The sequence below is a fragment of the Mugil cephalus genome, chromosome 12 (assembly GCF_022458985.1).
Source record: "Mugil cephalus isolate CIBA_MC_2020 chromosome 12, CIBA_Mcephalus_1.1, whole genome shotgun sequence".
NCBI classification, from domain to species: Eukaryota; Metazoa; Chordata; class Actinopteri; order Mugiliformes; family Mugilidae; genus Mugil; species Mugil cephalus.
Genome location: NC_061781.1, coordinates 7,089,461 through 7,109,066, shown reverse-complemented (window position 1 = coordinate 7,109,066; position 19,606 = coordinate 7,089,461). Strand labels below are relative to the sequence as shown.

Below are 19,606 nucleotides of genomic sequence, written 5' to 3'. Positions count from 1 at the left end.
CACAGGCGAAGTGTGATAAATTGCCCAAGATGCTGGAACATCCTTTTTGCCTGGCACCTTAAAGAAAATGCATCTGGTACGGTTTCTTAGGCGAAATGTCAACCCTAGAACAAGACTTTATATGCACTGTGTGTGTGGGATTGTCAGAGCATGTGAGAAGCAGCACTGTTTTGCATTATGGATGTGCAACACGTTTTCATGTCCTCCTGGTGTTTGTGTTGGAATAAGCGCTCATCCTATAGCTGATGAATATTGTGCTGGGTTTACTTTAATACAGCAATGTATTCAAAGCAGGATGACTTGTGATTCCTTCCTTTGGTCTCTGTGTACTAATCTATCTATCTATCTATCTATCTATCTATCTATCTATCTATCTATCTATCTATCTATCTATCTATCTATCTATCTATCTATCTAATTCAGACAACACACTACATTTAGAAGATTCGTTTTTTGAATAAAATTGTTGTTATCCCAATAACTGTGTTGAAAAACGTATTAATTTTTTTTTAAGAATGCCTGTCTATGACAAAATGACAAAAATCTGTACAATAGCTGAAAGCCTGTGGTTTAAACATAATATAATCAAACTACAATATAATTAAATATATAATCTCTGGGTACTCCGGTTTCCTCCCACCTCCAAAGGCTGGCTCGTTAGGCTAATTGGTGAACCTAAATTCACAACAGCAACAGCACTAACTTTTACTGTTGTTGTTATTGTTAAGTAGGAGGTTGCTAGCTGACCTTTATTTCTCTCTCTGGCAAGCGTGCAGGTTGTCAATCAAACACTGTCCAGAGTTTAGATTGGAGTTCTTGTGCTGTTGTTAAGCTTTTGGTGGGAATATGTGTAGATTTTAAAGCCAAGGTGTAAGACTATTTCTGCCTGTAAGCTAAACATGCTTGAGTGAGAAGGACCACAGGCCAAGGCAGACTCTATTGAGAAGGTGGTGAAGCATGAAAAAGTAATTGACACATTTGCCTCTCTCCAGGTGAGCTCTGTACAGAGAGACAAAGGATGGAATGATGTCGTCTGTGGTGTAGTCTGGCCAGAGCAGTAGGAATTTAGGAAGCGGACTCAACTTGTTTCCATCCTCAAGTATGTTTATTTACAAGTGTCTCCATGATCCACGTGAAACCAAAAAGAAATATCTACAAAAAACAAAAATAAACAGTTAATATAGCTTAACTGAATCAAACTAAACTAAATTAAATTAACATAACATGTACAAAGCTACACCATAGTTCTTTCTTTCTAGACGGTCCTCAAGCCACTGTTTAAATAGTGCTGTCATCAGCACTTAACCAGCATCCAATTGGGAAATATCATTAGGAAAGCATATTTTCCTTCTCCTCTAAAACAATAGGTAAGTGGAAAGTTGTCAATTTACTCCTTACATAGTCATTCACATTCAGCTCGACCTCTACCTTTTGTCCCCTTTCGCTATCTCTAACAAATCTCAACACAATAATAAACCATAACATAATCCCTAATCCCCAAACACCCCCATGAATGGTTGAGTCTGGCAACCTGCTCCCTGAAATCACCAAGATTTAAAAGCAGGAAGTGAGCCAACATTTCCTCCTTTTGTTTCCTGGAACAAAATAAACTAATTTTAAACTTAAAGATATTTGTCTGAGTCAGATTTTAACTGAACATGTTGATGTATGAATTGTAAAGCAATTAAACAAATGGTGTGTTCTCACCCACTTTGTCACATTATTGATTTTTTTTTAAGAATTACTTTTTTTTTTATTAACAAGAAAACCCTGAATTCAAGCCGAAAAGACTCTAGCCCTCCCTCTAGTGGATCCTGAGTGAAGTGTACGGGGATCCTCTCCACACAGAAACTGATCAAATAAAAAGCTGTCCTCCGTTTTTTAAACGTGGGACATAAATCTTATTACCTCATATTTTTTGTCTGTGTTTTGTCATTCGAGGCAGTGGCACAAGCAGATTGCTGGAAACAAATGTGCCAAATAAAACTAATTTTTACAAATCTTTGATGAGTGCTCTACTGATCACTGACATGCATGCCATTAGGGCTGTTTGAAACAGGCCGTTGAATGCTGCAACACGACATGGCTGTTACCATGACCTGCAGTTATGCGGGCAAACAGGTTTGTTAAACTGGTTCTTTCAAGAGCATTTAAACATGACGGTGTTTCGTCCTGATCCAGAGAGCCCTCAGCAGAGCGCTCTCCGCAGGTCAGTGTCTCATTCCAATGGAACCTGGATTATATGTCTGAAATAACGTGATCGCATTTAATGTGTTCACATCGGAGGGATCGACCACGACTTGGAAGGTAAGTGGAGAAACGTTATCATCACACCATCATGTGCCCTGTGTGTTTGTGTCATACAGTGGGGGAAATAAGTATTTGATCCCCTGCTGAATTTGTAAGTTTGCCCACTTCCATAGAAATGATCAGACTCTGGTTTTTATGGTTGTTTACTGGTTATGGGTATAGACAGAATATCAGTCGAAAATGCATAAAAAACACACAATCTAAAAGTTATAAATTGTTATGTATTTTATTAAGGGAAATAAGTATTTGATCCCCAAGCACAACACAAGTCAGTACTTTGTAGAGAAACCTTTGTTGGCAAGCACAGCGATGAGACGTTTCTTGTAGTTGGTCACCAGGTTTGCACACAGCGCAGGAGGGATTTTGGCCCATTCATCTTTACAGACAGTCTCTAAATCCTTCAAGTTTCTTGGCTGCCTCTTGGAAACTCGGAGCTTCAGCTCCCTCCACAGGTTTTCGATCGGGTTAAGGTCTGGAGACTGACTAGGCCACTCCATGACCTTAATATGCTTCTTCTTGAGCCACTCCTTTGTTGTCCTGGCAGTATGTTTTGGGTCATTGTCATGTTGGAAAACCCACCCACGAGGCATCTTCAGTGTTCTTGCTGAGGAAAGAAGGTTTTTGTCCAAGATGTTACAGTACATGACTGCATTCATTGGCCCCATAATGCGGTGAAGTTGCCCTGTACCCTTTGCTGAAAAACAGCCCCAAAACATGATGTTTCCACCTCCATGCTTAACCGTGGGTATGGTGTTCTTTGGGTCATACTCACGTTTTTTCATCCTCCAAACACGGCGGGTCGAGTTAATGCCAAATAGCTCAACTTTGGTTTCGTCAGACCACAGCACTTTCTCCCAAGCCTTCTCTGAGTCATTTAGATGTTCACTGGCAAACTTAAGGCGGGCCTGTACATGTGCCTTCTTGAGCAGGGGGACCTTGCGGGCACTGCAAGAGTTCAATCCATAACGGCGCAGTGTGTTGCCAACTGTTTTCTTGGTGACGGAGGTCCCAACTGCTTCCAGATCATTAACAAGCTCCTGCCGTGTTGTTTTAGGCTGCTCCCTCACCTTTCTCATCATCATCCTCACTCCATGAGGCGAGATTTTGCGGGGAGCTCCAGACCGAGGACAGTTGATGGTCCTTTTATGGGTCTTCCACTTGCGAATAATGGCACCAATAGTTGTCACCTTCTCACCAAGCCTTTTGCTGATGGTTTTGTAACCTATACCAGCCTTGTGCAGGTCTACAATCTTGTCCCTGACATCTTTTGACAGCTCTTTGATCTTGCCCATGGTGCTGTAGAAGTTGGAATGTAAGAAACTAATTCTTAGAGCAGGTGTGCTTTATATACATGACGAGTTAAGATCAGGAGTATTGGTAATTAGTTGACTGAGCACAGCTGTGTGCCACATGCGCACCAGCCAATCTGTAGGAGCCTGAATTCTAAGTGAATTGTTGGGGATCAAATACTTATTTCCCTTAATAAAATACATAACAATTTATAACTTTTAGATTGTGTGTTTTTTATGCATTTTCGACTGATATTCTGTCTATACCCATAACCAGTAAACAACCATAAAAACCAGAGTCTGATCATTTCTATGGAAGTGGGCAAACTTACAAATTCAGCAGGGGATCAAATACTTATTTCCCCCACTGTATGTTGATATGGAATTTGACACCATCCTTGACACACACACACACACACACACCTCGCACACTGAATATTACATTTAATCTAAAATCATGTCTTTATCAACACCCAGCACCCGGCTCTCTCTGAATCATGAGGACAATGAAGCACGTCCCGAGGATGGCCACGTATGTGCTGCTGGGAATTGTTTTAATCTGGTGTCTGCTTCTGCAGTATGTCATTCTGGTCTGTATCATTATTCATTTACCGAAGTTTTAGTTCTATAATACATTTTGGGATACACTGCAGGTCAGATGAGCATATTATAATTTTTACTTACTAGTTACTCCATAGATTAAAACTTAAACTATGTAAGGTTCATATAAAATATGATGCATTGTAAATAAGAAAACATTCAAACCAGTTTGACTGAACCACAAACTATCCACCAAAACAATTATCCAGTTGAATTACCACCTTTCTGACGCTGTGTTGACATAAACTGAACATTAGAACATTCAGTTCAGTGCAGTACTGTTAGATTTCAACACAATAGTTTTATTAGTGTGTCTAGCGAGTGCATGATACTGTATAACATAAATTCAGTTGTGCCTATACAATTAGTATTTTTACATCTACACTTTATACTCTAAGTAATTCTGATTGCGGACTTGACGTGGAGTTTTTCTGACTTTTACTTAAGTACCTGAGCAATTCTTCCACCTCTTGACATTTGTCTGTAATCTGGTTTCAGACTAAAGTTGACCTCAAGGGCATCGGTGTGACTACTGACAAGGGACCAAATGGTAAAGTGTGGGCGGAAACACAAAGGGCTGAAGGTGAGAAAAGAGCCCCGAGGTAAAGACTGGAAGAGAGGAAGAACATTTCATTGTATTTTTTATTCCTTTTTTAAGAAAGAAGAGAACATTTTTCCGCACACTTAAATTTGTGAAATGGTATCACTTCAATATTTAATATTTTTCGTCAGAGCATCACTTCTTTTCCCTTCTTTGAATTCTTGACTTTTCCGCACCTTGACAAAGACTCAGCCAGGTTGAGCAGTAGTCCTCTCACGGATATAATTATTTAAAAAAAAAAAAATCTCAGTGAGTCCACACATAGCAACTAAATTATTGGGGTCAGGGTACCTACGTAAGTGTGGAAAGTAGTATGAAATTTTGATTTTATAAATATCCAGGTCTGGAAAAGTACGGAAAATGAAAACTAGTGTATAGGAAAATATTCATGTTTCCAAGACTGTTACCAAAGTAACAGGGTGCATTGAGGGCAACTCGTTAACTCACTAGGGACAGCCCAAAAAAATAGCGTTGATAAATGATGTAAAACAAAGGGTAACAATATGTCGTATTAAAATCATTCAAATGGCTTTTCTCTTTGCAAGAACATCAGGCCAACTCAGTCAATGCCTTTACATGCACGTGAAAAAAAAAACGAATTATTGCCTTAATCGGACTATAACAGGAGAATTTAAGTGCATGTAAACACGTTACTCCGATTAAAATCGGAGTTCTTGTCCGATTGAGACGCCCAGATAATGCGATTGAATCGGACTTTTCAATCGGATAATGCAGTGCTCGTGCTCCACGACCGCTGTGCTGGCGTGTGACCCCGGAATAAAATGTCCAAGAAAGCCGGTCGCGGAAGAAGAAGAAGAGAAACGGAGCCGTCTGAGGGATAGTGCGGATCTTACCTGCACCAGAAGTAGCGCGAACATTACGTACGAGATTAAAAAATGTACTATTATCCGTCTGGTTGTTGTTTGAAATGCCGGTCCCCCGCAAGAACGACTCTTGTTTATTATATCACGTAATAGGTCAACGCGGAAATCGGGCCTTATTAACGTGGTGTTAACCCGCTGAAAAGACACGTATCGCCACCTAGTGTGGAAGAGGAGAACAGTTACTCGAATTTCTTGTGCTGCATGTAAACTGGGACAAGGACTGTAGTCAGAAAGTCGAATTTTGAGCAAAGCTCAATTAAGCTCTGCATGTAAACGCACTGTGCTCTTAACTAAAGATCTTGACCTGTCTCCTAACTATTAAAAACCCTTTCTTTGTATTCTAGATGTAATGAAGATTTTCCTCCATTTCATGGACAACCTCCTGAACACCATAGAGCTGTCTGACAATTGTAAGCAAACTCTTCCAGGACAAGTACCTTCCACCCTTGTGTGACAGCCAGCGGTATTACCGCGGCATTAGCTCGAATCGAACATGAAATCCCTGATAATGTTCACAAACTGAATGTTCCATGAATCTTTTAGCGTGGATTATTGCTTCAGCAACACACACCTTTTGAGTACATTCAATGCACCGTGATAGTTTGTGTAACGAATGCCCCCCAACCCATCCCTCTCTGTCTGTCTCTCAGTATCTCCCGCGCCACCTGTGAAGGACTACAAAGCAGAACTACTGGCACTCCAGATTAAAATGGAGGCAGAGAAAGGGGAGGCAAAACTGAAGGATGACATGATTAAGGAGCTGCGTTCCGATAAACTCCATCTGCTGCAACAAGTGGCTCACTTGGAGGAACTTCTAAAGCTGCACATGGAGCGGGAAGAGAAGAAAAGTCAGTCAGTAAACTCAGGTAAAAGGGTTTTCACACAGAACAACCAGGACACGGTTTAAAGCAAATACACTGGTTTGACACTGTAAGTGATGGATTCCGATGGACTGAGAGTCCGTGTTGACAGTTTTAGTGAGCCAAACAGTGCAGTGTCCATGTTTATTGCATTGAAAGATCAGCAGTATTGCTCAGCGAACAATGAAAATGTGCAGGGAGGGGGAACACTCTTACCCATGTGCTACTGTCCATTTACTTTTGTTATGGGATTTGCTGTCAATTGGAAGAATACATAAATTATAGAAACGTTACTATAGAATATTTAGTCTCCGCGTACACAGGTTTTTTTTTATTGACACTGCAGTAGTCAACAACAACAGCAGTAGGTGTTAATTTGATAATATACAGTGAACCTGTAGTTCATTATACTGAGTGGTAATAACATCAGTTTATAAAATTAGAATGTAAGTTAACATGTTTAGGTGTGACAAACATAAACATACAAAGTGCATGCGTTAAAGGGAGGGGAGCAGAAAACAGGGAAATAGTGAAATTACAGAGAACACTGTCCTTGTAGGTGTGTAGTTTGTACGTATTTATGTTGACTTTTTAAAATGTGGATGAGGAAAAACCCCCTCCGTGTCTTCAATTAGCCAGAGAGACATGCACACTCCTCTCCCCAGCCATAAGCAGGGGAAACCTTTTTCCCTATATGCATGCTTTTGTTCTCGACTAATGTAATGCATTAACAGTAGCAGGTTATGCAATGCACATTTAGCCCAGCCAAGGATGAAGATCACATCAAGGGGAGCGAGGTGGGAGAACATCCAAGTGTGAAGGCACAGAGTGTTTGAATCAACAACAGCTGTATTTGTGTTCTACAGATGATCAAATCATAGAGGATAAAAACTGTCCACTGCCACCTATGGACAGTTACCCGGAATGTCTGGGAAAATTGAAGGTAATCTCATCTTTGCAGCGGTGACCAATTTTTGAAATATTCAGATTTTGTAATTTTCTGATTGTTCATCTAGCCTTGTTGTCAATATACTGTGAAACCAAAATACACATATGCTGGTAAAGAGATAAACTTGTGAGAGCATGGTGGTGTAATCTTATTGGAGTTGGGCCATCTTTAAAGACAGTCTTTAACCTCTCCCTGCTTGTGTTTTTGTTGTGACCCTCTGCACTCTGCTGTGGCTCCAGTGGATGAAGGAGATGTGGAGAAGTGACCCTTGCTACGGCAGCCACGGGGTGAACGGTTCTCTGTGCTCATTCCTCATCTACCTCAGCGAGGTACCTCGATGGTTTTTAAAATCATCCAACGCTTGCGCGGTCACGCTGCTCACTGGAAACCTCCAAATTACTAACTTTGGGAAATTCACAATCATGTAAAACCTTGGCCTTACTGCTGTAACTGCTGCTATGTTTTGTGTTATAAGATAGAGTCCTGGTGTCCTGTGCTTTCAGGCCGGGTGGTCCCCTCAGCTGTGGTGAAAAACTCAAAGGTAAAAGCAAAGATTGTAAGGCTGTACGCCGTACGACACGTGCGATGTGTACTGGGGTGTGGTGTGTATCCCTGTTGTCTTTGCAGACCAGCTCTACCTAAAAGTACTGTTCAGGCTTCGTGGTAAAAAACGGATTTTAATTTATAGATTCCTATGCTGATTTTTTTTTTTTTTTTTTTAAATAAACTGAAAGCCCATCTAGATGGGGATTAGAAACATAACATAAATGTCTGTGGCAGAGGACATTGAACAGGCTCTTAGTCATCATGGACAATCCAGACCATCCACTGTAGTGACATTGACAGACACAGGAGCAGCTTCGGTGACAGACTGCTGTCAATGTCCTGCTCCACAGACAGACTGAGGAGATGGTTCCTCCCACACGCCATCTGACTCCTTAACACGTCTCGGGGGAGGCGATAAAATAAATATATCAAATACAGACACTGCTTTTGTTTTCTCCGAACCTGCATGCCCCTTATGTCCCACTCTTGTCAAGCTGCTGGAAATGTGAATTTGTTACTGAGATGAATAAAGTATCTATCTATCTATCTATCTATCTATCTATCTATCTATCTATCTATCTATCTATCTATCTATCTTAGGTCCTGTTTGACCCATTTGAAAAACATAGAGTATTCATTTCTCTGTGCTAAAGGCCAAGAAGTCCGAAATCAATAAAATGGAGAATATCAAATTTACAGTATGCCTCACATTTTCTTTCTTTCAGCTGGACTATGACTTTGCGGTGGTGCAGAACAGCTTAGAAGGTCTATACCCATCGCTAGAAAACCGAATTCAATTCAAATGGATCAGCCAAAGGATCCGCAGCATGGAGGGGATCTGGGTGGAGGCTGGACGCTCCCTTTCCGCCAAATACAACCTCACACAGCGGAAAGCCATGCAGGTAATTAATGTCAGTGACTGACTGGAGCTCCTCATATGGCACCTGCCGCACTATACTTGTGGTTTTTGAGTATTTAAATTTTTGTTTAGACCTCAGTGAAGATAAGCGGTAGCAGAAGATGAGATGAGATGAGATGAGATGAGATGAGATGAGATGAGATGAGATGAGATGAGATGAGATGAGATGAGATGAGATGAGATGAGATGAGATGAGATGAGATGTCTGTCAGGTCACTCAGGCGTGGGGCACACTAACAAGTCAGGGGAAGTAAAGCTACAGCACTAACCTCCCAAAACATGAAATTGTGGGTTGTTGCAGGATGCTTTTAATGCTGGCCCTTTGCCACTCCCATTTTATTCCAGGAATACTGAGGAATACATAATGCATTACCAGTAAAATGGCTTTATATACTTCAAAAGAGGAGATGTTTGTCAGAGGAAATAATCATTAGATTAGCACATATTGTTGTTTGCGTTGGAGATGAGTCACCAGATGAAGCCACTCTATTTGCTCGCCCTGAGGGCTTTCGCAATTTCTCAGAAAAGCAACAACACCAGCAACCAAGGGGAGGTTCAAGGAGATTCAAGAACACTCGAGGTTGTCATCCAACCGTGGATTTGTCTCTTCTCCAGATCTTGGTGCATCCTGGCGCGTTGACCACTGAGTCAAGTCTTAAAATAGCAGAGAACGCTTTCAGCGGTGGTCCCCTCGGGGAGCTGGTCCAGTGGAGTGACCTCATCTCAACCCTTCACATCCTGGGTCATCATCTTCACCTGTCTGCCTCCATACCCGACCTCAAGTCGTGAGTTTGCATACTGTACTTGTACTTCTGTTAGTCTGGTGTTAATGGGGGTTTACATGGACGGTGTTCTGTGAACCCACTTGTGAGAGTATTGATTATAAACTCCAACTTAACTGAGCTGTTCTGTTCACTGTGGAGTGTAATATCTGCTGGGTATGTAACAGAAGAAGCAAAAGAGAAGTTTTTTATTTATTTATTTATTTTTTTTACTGAATTTATTAAATTAATTCAACAGAAGTAGAGGGCACAGGTAGACACACATTTTACGATTCTGTTCTCATCAATTCAGGTTCAACTACTGGTTGTTTCGCTTACCCAAAAAATGTATATTTTCCAGAGTTAAATAATTGATTCAAGCGTTTAAATATTTTAATTTAAATATATATATATATATATATATATTTTTTTTTTTTTTTTTTTGCAGATATTTACCTACTGAATGAATTATCTAATTGTAATTCTGGCTGAGACATTTGAATGAAACATTTTTGTTCCGATTGGGCCATTATTCTGAATATGAGTGGAATACTAGTGTCTATGTAAACATTGTCAGAGGTAAACTAATGGGAGCAGACAGATCTGGCACTTCCAACCTTAGCATCATAGCAATCACACACCGTGTTCATGATTGTTTCTATTTCTGCCCATCTATTCCCGTGACTGTCCCCTTCCCTCTCCAGTGTTCTAGGAGCTGACACAGGCGGCTGCCCGCCTCGTCACCCAAAACCGGAAATAAACCTGATCTATACGGACATCATTGGTGTGAGACAAATTCAGAAAGCACTTCAGACATCCTGGCCTAAGTACAAGTGAGTATCGGAATCTCATCATGACTAAATTACAGAGACGCATTTGTGCTGTCAATGTGCCCGCAGTGGGGCTTTTAACATTTACAGACTTTTTTTTTTTGATGACTCATTGAGAATACAGGTAAATGATGGCATTCACTTGACATTTTAGCACATGAAGCACAGCCCTATGTGATGAATATATTGGCGCTTGCGAGACTAACCAATTATAGATCTGCATAACCATGGTGCTTTTATTTGGCCACGTATCATCAGTTTAATAAGAGAGAGCCGAGATATGTCATTTCCCTGAATTCTGACTAAATCCGTTACAGATGGTACAAACACTATATGCTGGAACATCACATAGACAGAGAGTGAAATAAAGATATAAAGAAGGAAGGCTAGCAAGGACTCAAGCCATTATTATACGTGTATAAGAACACCGTAGCAGTCTGGGTATGATTCTCATGTAACACAGTGATTTGACGGATCTGAAGGCAAAACTGATGGGTGTAATTATCCTTTTTCTTTTCCCCCCTGAGAGAATATCTACCAGCGTAATGCTGCACAGGAGCAGGAAATAAAGTGTCTGAAGACCGTAGAAGAAAGAGAGGAGCAGAGATCATTTCAGAGATAAAAGCAGGTGTCAAAGAGCCCGATTATTTCTTAAAAATAAAAATTGAGTTGAAGGAAGGAAAGACTAAAAATGTCATCTAGCAGGCTCTTGTCATGTTTTAGGGGAAAGAGAGACAAAAGGAGGACAGAGGGTATGAGCGTGAACAAATGGAAGATGATAAAAAAAAAAAAAATATGAGAAACTTGGTGGGTAATGGAACACTTCAGATTCCCCTGTGAACATTTACAACTTACACGTGCCATTCTTACATGGAGTTATGACAGAAGAGAAATTCCCTTATTCTTACAGTGAACTACACTCTGTCAGATGGGAATTGTAGCTGATGAGCATGCACTTGCATCGACATGCACCGATCAGGCATAACATTATGACCTTCCTAATATCGTGTAGGTCTCCCTTGTGCCTCCAAAACAGTTGTGACTCATTTGGATGTCTGGACATGGGCCTTCTTGCTTTGGGTCCTATGGGTTGAAGAGAGGGGTCCGGATCAGTGAATTTGGAAGCCAGGTCAACACCTTGTGCTTATCTTCATGTTTTGTTTTTTTAGCTGTTCCTAAACCGTTTTTGTGTGCGTATTTTCATAGACACATATACATAGATGCCACGTTGACTGCTCCAGCTCAATGGTGCGATGTGCCTACAGGGCCGCCATCTGAGGACATTATGTTTATAGAGGAATGATGTGTCTACACGATTAAAGTTATATTAATCGCTCAGTTGTCAAGCTACTTTTCATGGGGTTTGCCCCTTTACAAACGTCAGACATCATAGACATATAGATAGAGACAGAGCAATACATAAAAAGGATGGACAGACAAATACTGTCTTAGGGAAACCTTGCACCAAACACCCTGTATCATAGCCACATGTGTGATGTTTTTAACAAATCAATCCGTTTGGAAATCGTTCCTGTTTCAAAAGAAACAGACAGGGATGTCTATGAAGGGTCTCAGTCATCCAGGTCATAGTAATCCAAATGGTTCTTACTCAAGCAGAAGAATGCCAGGTCCAAAGATTTCCCAGAAGAATACTGAATTGTCACCAGATGGTCAATGTTATTCACTTCTCCAGTCAGTGGTTTTAATGTTGTGGCTGATTGGTGTATACCGATGCTGAAATTGTAAATTTAATAGCGAATAGTGGTCATGCTCCTTCCATATTATTCACAATCTGATGAATATGGTACAATATGGTCATTGTCTCTGAGAGATGCTGTTTGCAAAAAAGTTCAGTGTACGGCTACTTGTTTACGGCCTGTTTGTGTGTGTGTGTTTCGCAAGTCATGTACACTTTCACAAAGTTCAGAATTTGTTGTTCAGAGTTCCTGATTAAATACGACATGCCCTTATGCAATACCGACGCTTTTCTGAGTTTAATGCAGATGCAATCAATTGATGTGACCTTAACCCCTTCCAACCCTGTTGGGATGAATTAAAACTGTGAGCCCAACCTCACTGATGCTCCTATGGTTGCATGGGAGCAAATCCCTGGAGCCTGACTCTGAAATCTGGTGGAAAGACTTCACAGGAGAGCGGAGGCTGCTGCTGCAGTGGCAGATTAATGCAAATCGTTTTGGAACATTCAACTGTCGCTGGGTGTAATGTTCAGATGTGCACATAATCTAGTTTCAGTGCCCAGTGGGCACGTACAATATAGTTTCAGTCACTATATGCACACTATGTGATCTTTCAGACTGCTTGGTTCACATTGAGAACAGACAGGGATAGTTCAGAACAATTTGTTCGCTTGTGCGTTGTATAGCAGGCTCTGATTATAAGTGTGATGTGTGTGTGTGTGTGTCTCAATCAGGTGTAGGATTCGTGTGCTGGACTCTTTCGGCACTGAGCCAGACTTCAATCATGCAGACTGGGCCAAAAAGTACAACCTGAAAAGTCCATTTGGCGGTCTCAATATGATCCCAATGCAGTTCTACACCATGTTCCGTAAGTTCTCTCTCACACATGTTCACTGAACACTAATAAATACTAAATAAAAACCTTTAATAGGTTATATTGGTTGGATTTTTAAATCTCCTTGGAAGTTTCTGAAAGTATCTGTCCTAACCGACACCTGTTGTCCCACTTTGAGCAGCTCATACACCTGACAACACATTCGTGGGCTTTGTGGTGCAGCACCAGCTGACCTCTGAAGAAATTAAGAGGCTGAATTCTACCAGGAGACAAAACCAGGCTCTCGTGTATGGCAAGAGTGCCAAGTTTTGGGAGGTAACAAGAGAAAACACAGTTTAAGTGGTAGAAGAATGATAAAGGAGGAACAAATGCATTGGTGTGGAAAGCTTTTGTCACCTTTTGAATGTTTACAAGTTGGTGGATGTGGCGTTTGGGTGTTTAGTAATCTGTGGTTTGACAGAGGTGCGACGTGGGTTAGGGTCCAACGATTTTTACCCGTCTCTGTCTCCTGCTGTTTCGTCGCAGGGCAAAGGGGCTTATCTGGATGTTATCCACAAGTACTTGGACGTCCATGGGACAGTTGATAACAGTGCCCCGATTCCAAGCTACGTGAAAAACCATGGCATTGTCAAAGGGACTGAAGTGCAGACTCTGTTGAGACAAAGCAAGGTGAGTTTGAGGGCCAAGGTTGTCACTGTACACAAACCCTGATGTTCCACACTTTAAATTTACCTTTGTGTTGTGTTCACTTTGGACGTTACCTCCGGTTTGAAAAGCCCAATGCTTTATGTTGAATGTAGCCTTCAGTACAAGTGTCGCCCTGAAGCATCCATTGTTGGAAGTTGTTGGTGAGTTCTGTTTGCAAATAGATGGAAGAAGATTTCATATTTATTTCAATGCAGTGAGTCTCGAGCAGATCGGAGATGTACGTCTTGTCCTGACTCTTTCATTTAAGCAGGTGCATTACAAAGTGTGGGTTCATTCTGTAAGCAGAAAAGAAACAGGTGCACAGTCTTTCAACGTTCATATGGTTGAAACAGTTTTTTTTTTGTTTGTTTGTTTTTTAAAATGATGCACCAACACAATTTAAAGACAATTGATAGGGCAGCTCCTCCAAAGCTCAGAACTAACACTGCGCAGGGAAGACGCTGCTAAGATCAAGTAGCATTATGAGGAAATCACTGAATAATATCATTGGCAACAGACTTCTGATGAGTCAGTTATATATTAGAGGCTTTTCCAAAAGGCAGGAATAGATCAGAGAGGAATGCTGACACGGGCTGTTTGTAGCCAATGTACATTAGTGAGCAAAAACCAGCCGCCTACTGCGTTCTTTTGCAGTTGTATGTAATTATCTGCTTAAAGTGAACTTTTCTCAGTGTACTTATGTATGTGGTGGATGTGTGGACCCAATAAGAGCAGCTAGATGTCAAAGAAGGATAAATAATAGGCTTATTCATAAGATTGTAGGTTTTTTATTGGGTCTTATTGAGACCCCAAACAGAAAAAGTATATTGCCATACTAATGAAACAAAAGATAGAATAATTTAATCTAATTCTAAATAATATATTTAGAAGCAAGCTTCAAACCACCATTAAAATCAAAAGATGTTAAAATACTGTATGTGAAACATGTAAGTAAAATCTAATAAGGTATTAAATATGACATGAGGTTTCCTCTAACTGCAAAAAAAAAAAAAATTGTAGCTGTAAATGTAGAAAAAATGATTTATCTTTACAGAAATGTGCACTGTATGCCGGAAAAGTAAACTTCAGGAGCAGAGCTGCATACAGAAGTCATCCTTCAGTGTATTGTGCCGGTGTTGGCTGGCACCATGTGGTGACAGCAATGAGGTGCATGCCTTTTTTTTTTTTTAACCATAAGAATACTTTCTTTTTTCATTTGTGATCCGGTGCAGGTTTTTGTGGGGTTGTCGTTCCCATACGAAGGCCCCGCCCCTCTGGAAGCCTTAGCCAATGGCTGCGTCTTCCTGAACCCCAGGTTACAACCTCCACAGAGCAGCCTGAACTCGCAGTTCTTCAAAGAGAAGCCCACCACGAGACAGGTCGGTGGTTTAGTCAGTGAACATGTAGCAGAAAAACATGCGCTCAGTTCCACCAAACATTACCTTTTATCTATAAAGTTGCTATTCTGGATGTTTTTGTTTTTTTTCTTTTGTTGTAGTTGACATCTCAGCATCCTTACGCTGAGGCCATAGGAGAGCCCTACGTGTGGATGGTAGACATGAACAACAAAACAGACATAAAGAGAGCTCTCACTGCTATACTTAACAAAACTGTGAGTATCTTTAAACGGGATGTCACATCTACCTATTTCTCAGAGAGCCCAGTGGAAATGTCATATTCCTGTCCGTGTGCATTGCTGCAATTTTACAATCTTTGCATTTCAGATTGAGCCCTACCTCCCCTATGAATTTACCTGTGAAGGAATGCTCCAGAGGGTCAACACCCTCGTTGAAAAACAGGTTAGGCATGTCTCAGTTTGGATACCAGGAGGATCAGGCATGTGATTACAAGAAGCCTCTTTTCTTCCATTTTCGCTTCAGGACTTCTGCTCCAGCACAAAGAGCTGGCCGCCGCTCAGCGCCCTGCAGGTAGTGAAGGCCGAGGCGGGCGTTTCTTGCAAACAGGCATGCCAGCGGGCGGGACTGATCTGTGAACCTGCATTCTTCCCAGACCTGAACAACGCAGATAATCTCGCAAAGTAAGTGAGCGCATGTTACTGTGCACATACCAGGAACACATTTTTTTTTTTTTGTATGACTTTGAATGACTTGTATGAACATGGATGAAAATGGGCAATTAACACTGGGCAGCATTATAGTTCCCCCTTTTCCAAGAGTTGGAAGAACAGCATTGTTAGAGCTCTGCGTGTTTTGTACAGATATTCTCAAGCAATGTCAACATGAACTTAAACACCTAATTGTCCTACTTAGTAATGGTAAATACTAAATAGTAATAGTAAAATGCTTACTGAGAATCCTGCTTCTGATAGCAAAAAAAAAAAAAAACAATAATGCAACACAGTATAGATACAAGGTAAAAATGTGTTTATCGTGGACAAAACCACAGCAAGACTACAGCTGAAAACAGACTTGTTTGTTAAAATATGAGCGTTTTTAAGACAGGCAACGCCAGAACTCTAGTCACCTGGAGCGCAGGACAAGGTTATGACAAGGTTAGGAATGGGAAATATGTTATAACATGCATAAGAACTTATTGGTAATTACAAACATGTAGTACATAACAAAATCAAAAAGACTTGAAAGATAACATGAAGCAAGTGTAACTGTATATATTATCCATCTATGCATGTGTTGGGTTTCTGTTTATGTGTGTATGTCAAATAAAAAATGAGCTAAAAATAATAACAGTCAAATGTTTGGTGATTTTCTGTCTGTGTCTGGTTAAAGGTGAAAGAGTAACTACGAGAACATTAGTCAGGAGGTGAAATCACGGGTCAGTCACAGGGCTAACATGCAGACAAATCCCATTTACAAGTGTGGCCGGTTTAGTTCATAGTTTCAAACCCATGCAGTCAAAGACCCTAATAAAGATAAAACACAAACTGTATCCTTACAGGATAACACATCTGAGTGAGAGTCACTGTAGTATTGGCTACACACCAGCATGTTATTGACTTCATGACTGGAGCCTCATTTCCTGATTGTCTCTTCTGTTATTTATTTATTAATTTTTTACTACTTACAGGTACGGTGTTGAATGTCAAACGTCGGATATCTCTAACAGTCATGTGGTGCTTCCAGCCTACAACAGCAGCAGCCAACAGTGTCTGCTCCAGTCCGATCACCTGCTCTTCAGCTGCGTGAGATCGCACGAGTCACTGGTTCGCATCTGCCCCTGCAGAGACTACATTAAGGATCAGATAGCCTTATGCAAGGCATGTGTCTAGCCTTTGAGGAGAAAAGAAAAACCCACGTACAGTACGAACGTGGGTTTTAACTTAATGTCCAGACAAAAATTCTTTTATTAGGGACGTTTGTTTCTGGATTCTGGCAGCTTCGCTTTGGGACATGAAAGTAACGTGAAGATTACTTTCTCTCATGTCATACAATCACACTCCTAAGTATTTTAAAGATACCAGTGTTTATCATCTGTTATGGATGGCACATCATCGCTTAGATACACTAATCTCAGTAGTGACTGTGTATTTCTTTGGAGCCTCATTACAGATGGCCACACACTCATTACACATTTTCAACAACATTTCTGTTTTACTCTGTCTCTATTTCTCCAACACAGCAATCCTTAAACAGTACTCAATATGTTGTCATTTGTGCACGTGTTACAATTAACTGTGACTGTCTCTTTTTCTCCCTGCTTATACCGGGGAGAAAAAAACTTTTCATGTACCGATGTAAGATTGCTGTAAGGGGGCTGGAAAGCTTCATCGCTTTTTCGTCATATCACACACTAAATTAACGGCTGTTGGCATTAGTATCTGAGCTCTGCTCCGGTCTCTCTCTTAATGATGTGAAATGTCCGCAGTCTTCCACAAACTCGAGAAATAGAAAGCAGATAGAGTGACTCAAGTCCCATTTTTACCATCGCCTCCTTGTGGGTTACTTAAATGTACATTGTCTCAGCAGAACAGGTTGAGTGCAGGCTTGAGGCGATGATGCAAAAGTGTGAAATTTAATTTTAGGAGGTGAGACAACAGACTGAAGTAGAGACATATTTATTTCTTTTATTATGGAAGCCCTGAACAGTCTTTGAAGTATGTATTCCCAAAAAAGAATAAATAGATCAGCTTTGGTCTGACAGATCACTAAAAAGAAATAGTTCTTACACTTATTCTGTATGCATGGTACTGCCCAGATATACAGCGTGAATGCTGGATACATACAGATGGCACAAGTGAAGAGGAAAGGCTTCTGTCAGGTAAATTTCATTAATTACTTGTTGAGAATTTGGTTTAAAGTATCATTTCATTGCGGTTGCCTGCTACCATTGGCTAGGCTAGTTAGCTGGTGTCTTCTTGTTGGTTGCTAGCTGGTAGCTGACTGCTAGCCTGCTGGTTGGTTTTCTGTTGGTCTGGGCTTCTAAATATCTAAATGTGCACAAGAGATTGTAACATCTCATCCTGTGTAATCATGAATACAGGAGTTCTTTTCTGACTCCCTTAGCAAAAACTGCCAACTGTAAGCAGGTTTTGTTGCATTGCTAGCTCTCTCTCTAGCCATACTATTGTTAGTAATACAGTGCTTCTGCTTCTTCATGTGGACCTTTGCTTGAGCAAAAACAGGAGGAGCAAAACAATGGTCCATGAAGGGCTTTTTAAACCACGCTCATTCAGCATCCTCCAATCAATGCTCGGCATACAGGTAGCTTAAAGGCAGTGTATGTAATTTATTCTTGGTGTTATTTTGTTCAAATTTGATAATAGCCTGTTGGGGACAGTGTACCTGTCTGAGCAAGAAAACAAAAATGTCTAGGTGGCTTATTTGACATGTTTTCACGCTGGGTTGGATGTTGGGTTTAAGCACAGCAACCCCTACAGGCAGAGAGAGAGTATAGCACTACACATGCAGACATATAAACCCATTTTCCTACATATTTATATATTTGCCCAAAACAGAGACGCAGTAATTGAGGTAACAGTAATGGATGAGTATGTTGCTGCATGTACACTGATTAGGTACAAAATTATGTCCACCTTCCTAATATTGTGTAGGTCTCTCTTGTGGCTCCAAAAGAATGGACATGGGTCTTCTGAGGGTGTCCTGTGGTGTCTGGAAACAGGATGTTGTTAGTGAGGATCTTTGGGTCCTATGGGTTGAGGGGAGGGGCCTCTGTGGATCAGGCTTGCTACATCCCGCCAATACTTGATCAGTTTGGGAACTAAGGAATCTGGAGGCCAGGTCAACACCTTGTTCTGCTTCATGTTTGTTGAGTTGTTCCTAAACCATCTGTGTGTGTGTTTGTGTTTGTGTGTGTGTGTGTGTGTGTGTGTGTGTGTGTGTGTGTGTGTGTGTGTGTGTGTGTGTGTGTGTGTGTGTGTGTGTGTGTGTGTTTGTCAGGCTGCATTCTGCTGAATGCAAATGATACAGGTTTGAGGTGATGGGTTTTCCATTAACTGTGTGGAGAGGGACAGAAATCCATAATAGTATTGCGACAAAATAATACAAAGTTTTACAAATAAACCAAATAAAGCTGAGGATTATGATGCTAGATAACTACAGCAACAATGCTGCTCTACTGATGTCTACATTTCAGCCATCCCAAATGGAGATGAAGGGAGATTGAAGAGTTAACTGTGTAGCTGCTGCTGCTGCTGTAGAGCAACTACTGTTTTCTACCCATAGGCCAAGTTCATTAACTGACTAAATCTGAAAACAGAGAGCTGTTTAATTTCTGATTTTTATCTCTGATCTGTCTTTCAATACTTTGTTTACAAAATACCCACAACTGTCTGCAACACCATTACTTCCTTGTAGTGTGAGAACTGAATTTACTTAACCGTTCAGCTCTGAATTTCCCTCT

At 40.8% G+C, this 19,606-nt stretch overlaps 1 protein-coding gene across 2 annotated transcripts; it reads left to right on the top strand.

The window, feature by feature from the left end:
• The first annotated feature begins 2,175 nt into the window (after positions 1–2,175).
• Positions 2,176–18,903, top strand: LOC125017276 (alpha-1,6-mannosylglycoprotein 6-beta-N-acetylglucosaminyltransferase A-like). Of its 2 annotated transcripts, none has more exons than XM_047600189.1 (19): positions 2,176–2,307; positions 4,077–4,131; positions 4,698–4,782; positions 6,029–6,094; positions 6,335–6,550; positions 7,411–7,487; positions 7,733–7,822; positions 7,969–8,034; positions 8,765–8,941; positions 9,574–9,743; positions 10,424–10,552; positions 12,981–13,114; positions 13,263–13,396; positions 13,607–13,750; positions 15,001–15,147; positions 15,267–15,380; positions 15,493–15,567; positions 15,649–15,806; positions 16,814–18,903. In XM_047600189.1, exons 1-19 carry the CDS (start codon positions 2,270–2,272, stop codon positions 17,013–17,015), a joined length of 2,277 nt encoding a protein of 758 aa, XP_047456145.1. In that variant the 5' UTR covers positions 2,176–2,269; the 3' UTR covers positions 17,016–18,903. The 2 variants fall into 2 exon arrangements, with proteins under 2 accessions (XP_047456145.1, XP_047456144.1); XM_047600188.1 differs by having other exon boundaries at positions 2,203–2,307; positions 4,077–4,189.
• The last annotated feature ends 703 nt before the right edge of the window (positions 18,904–19,606 follow it).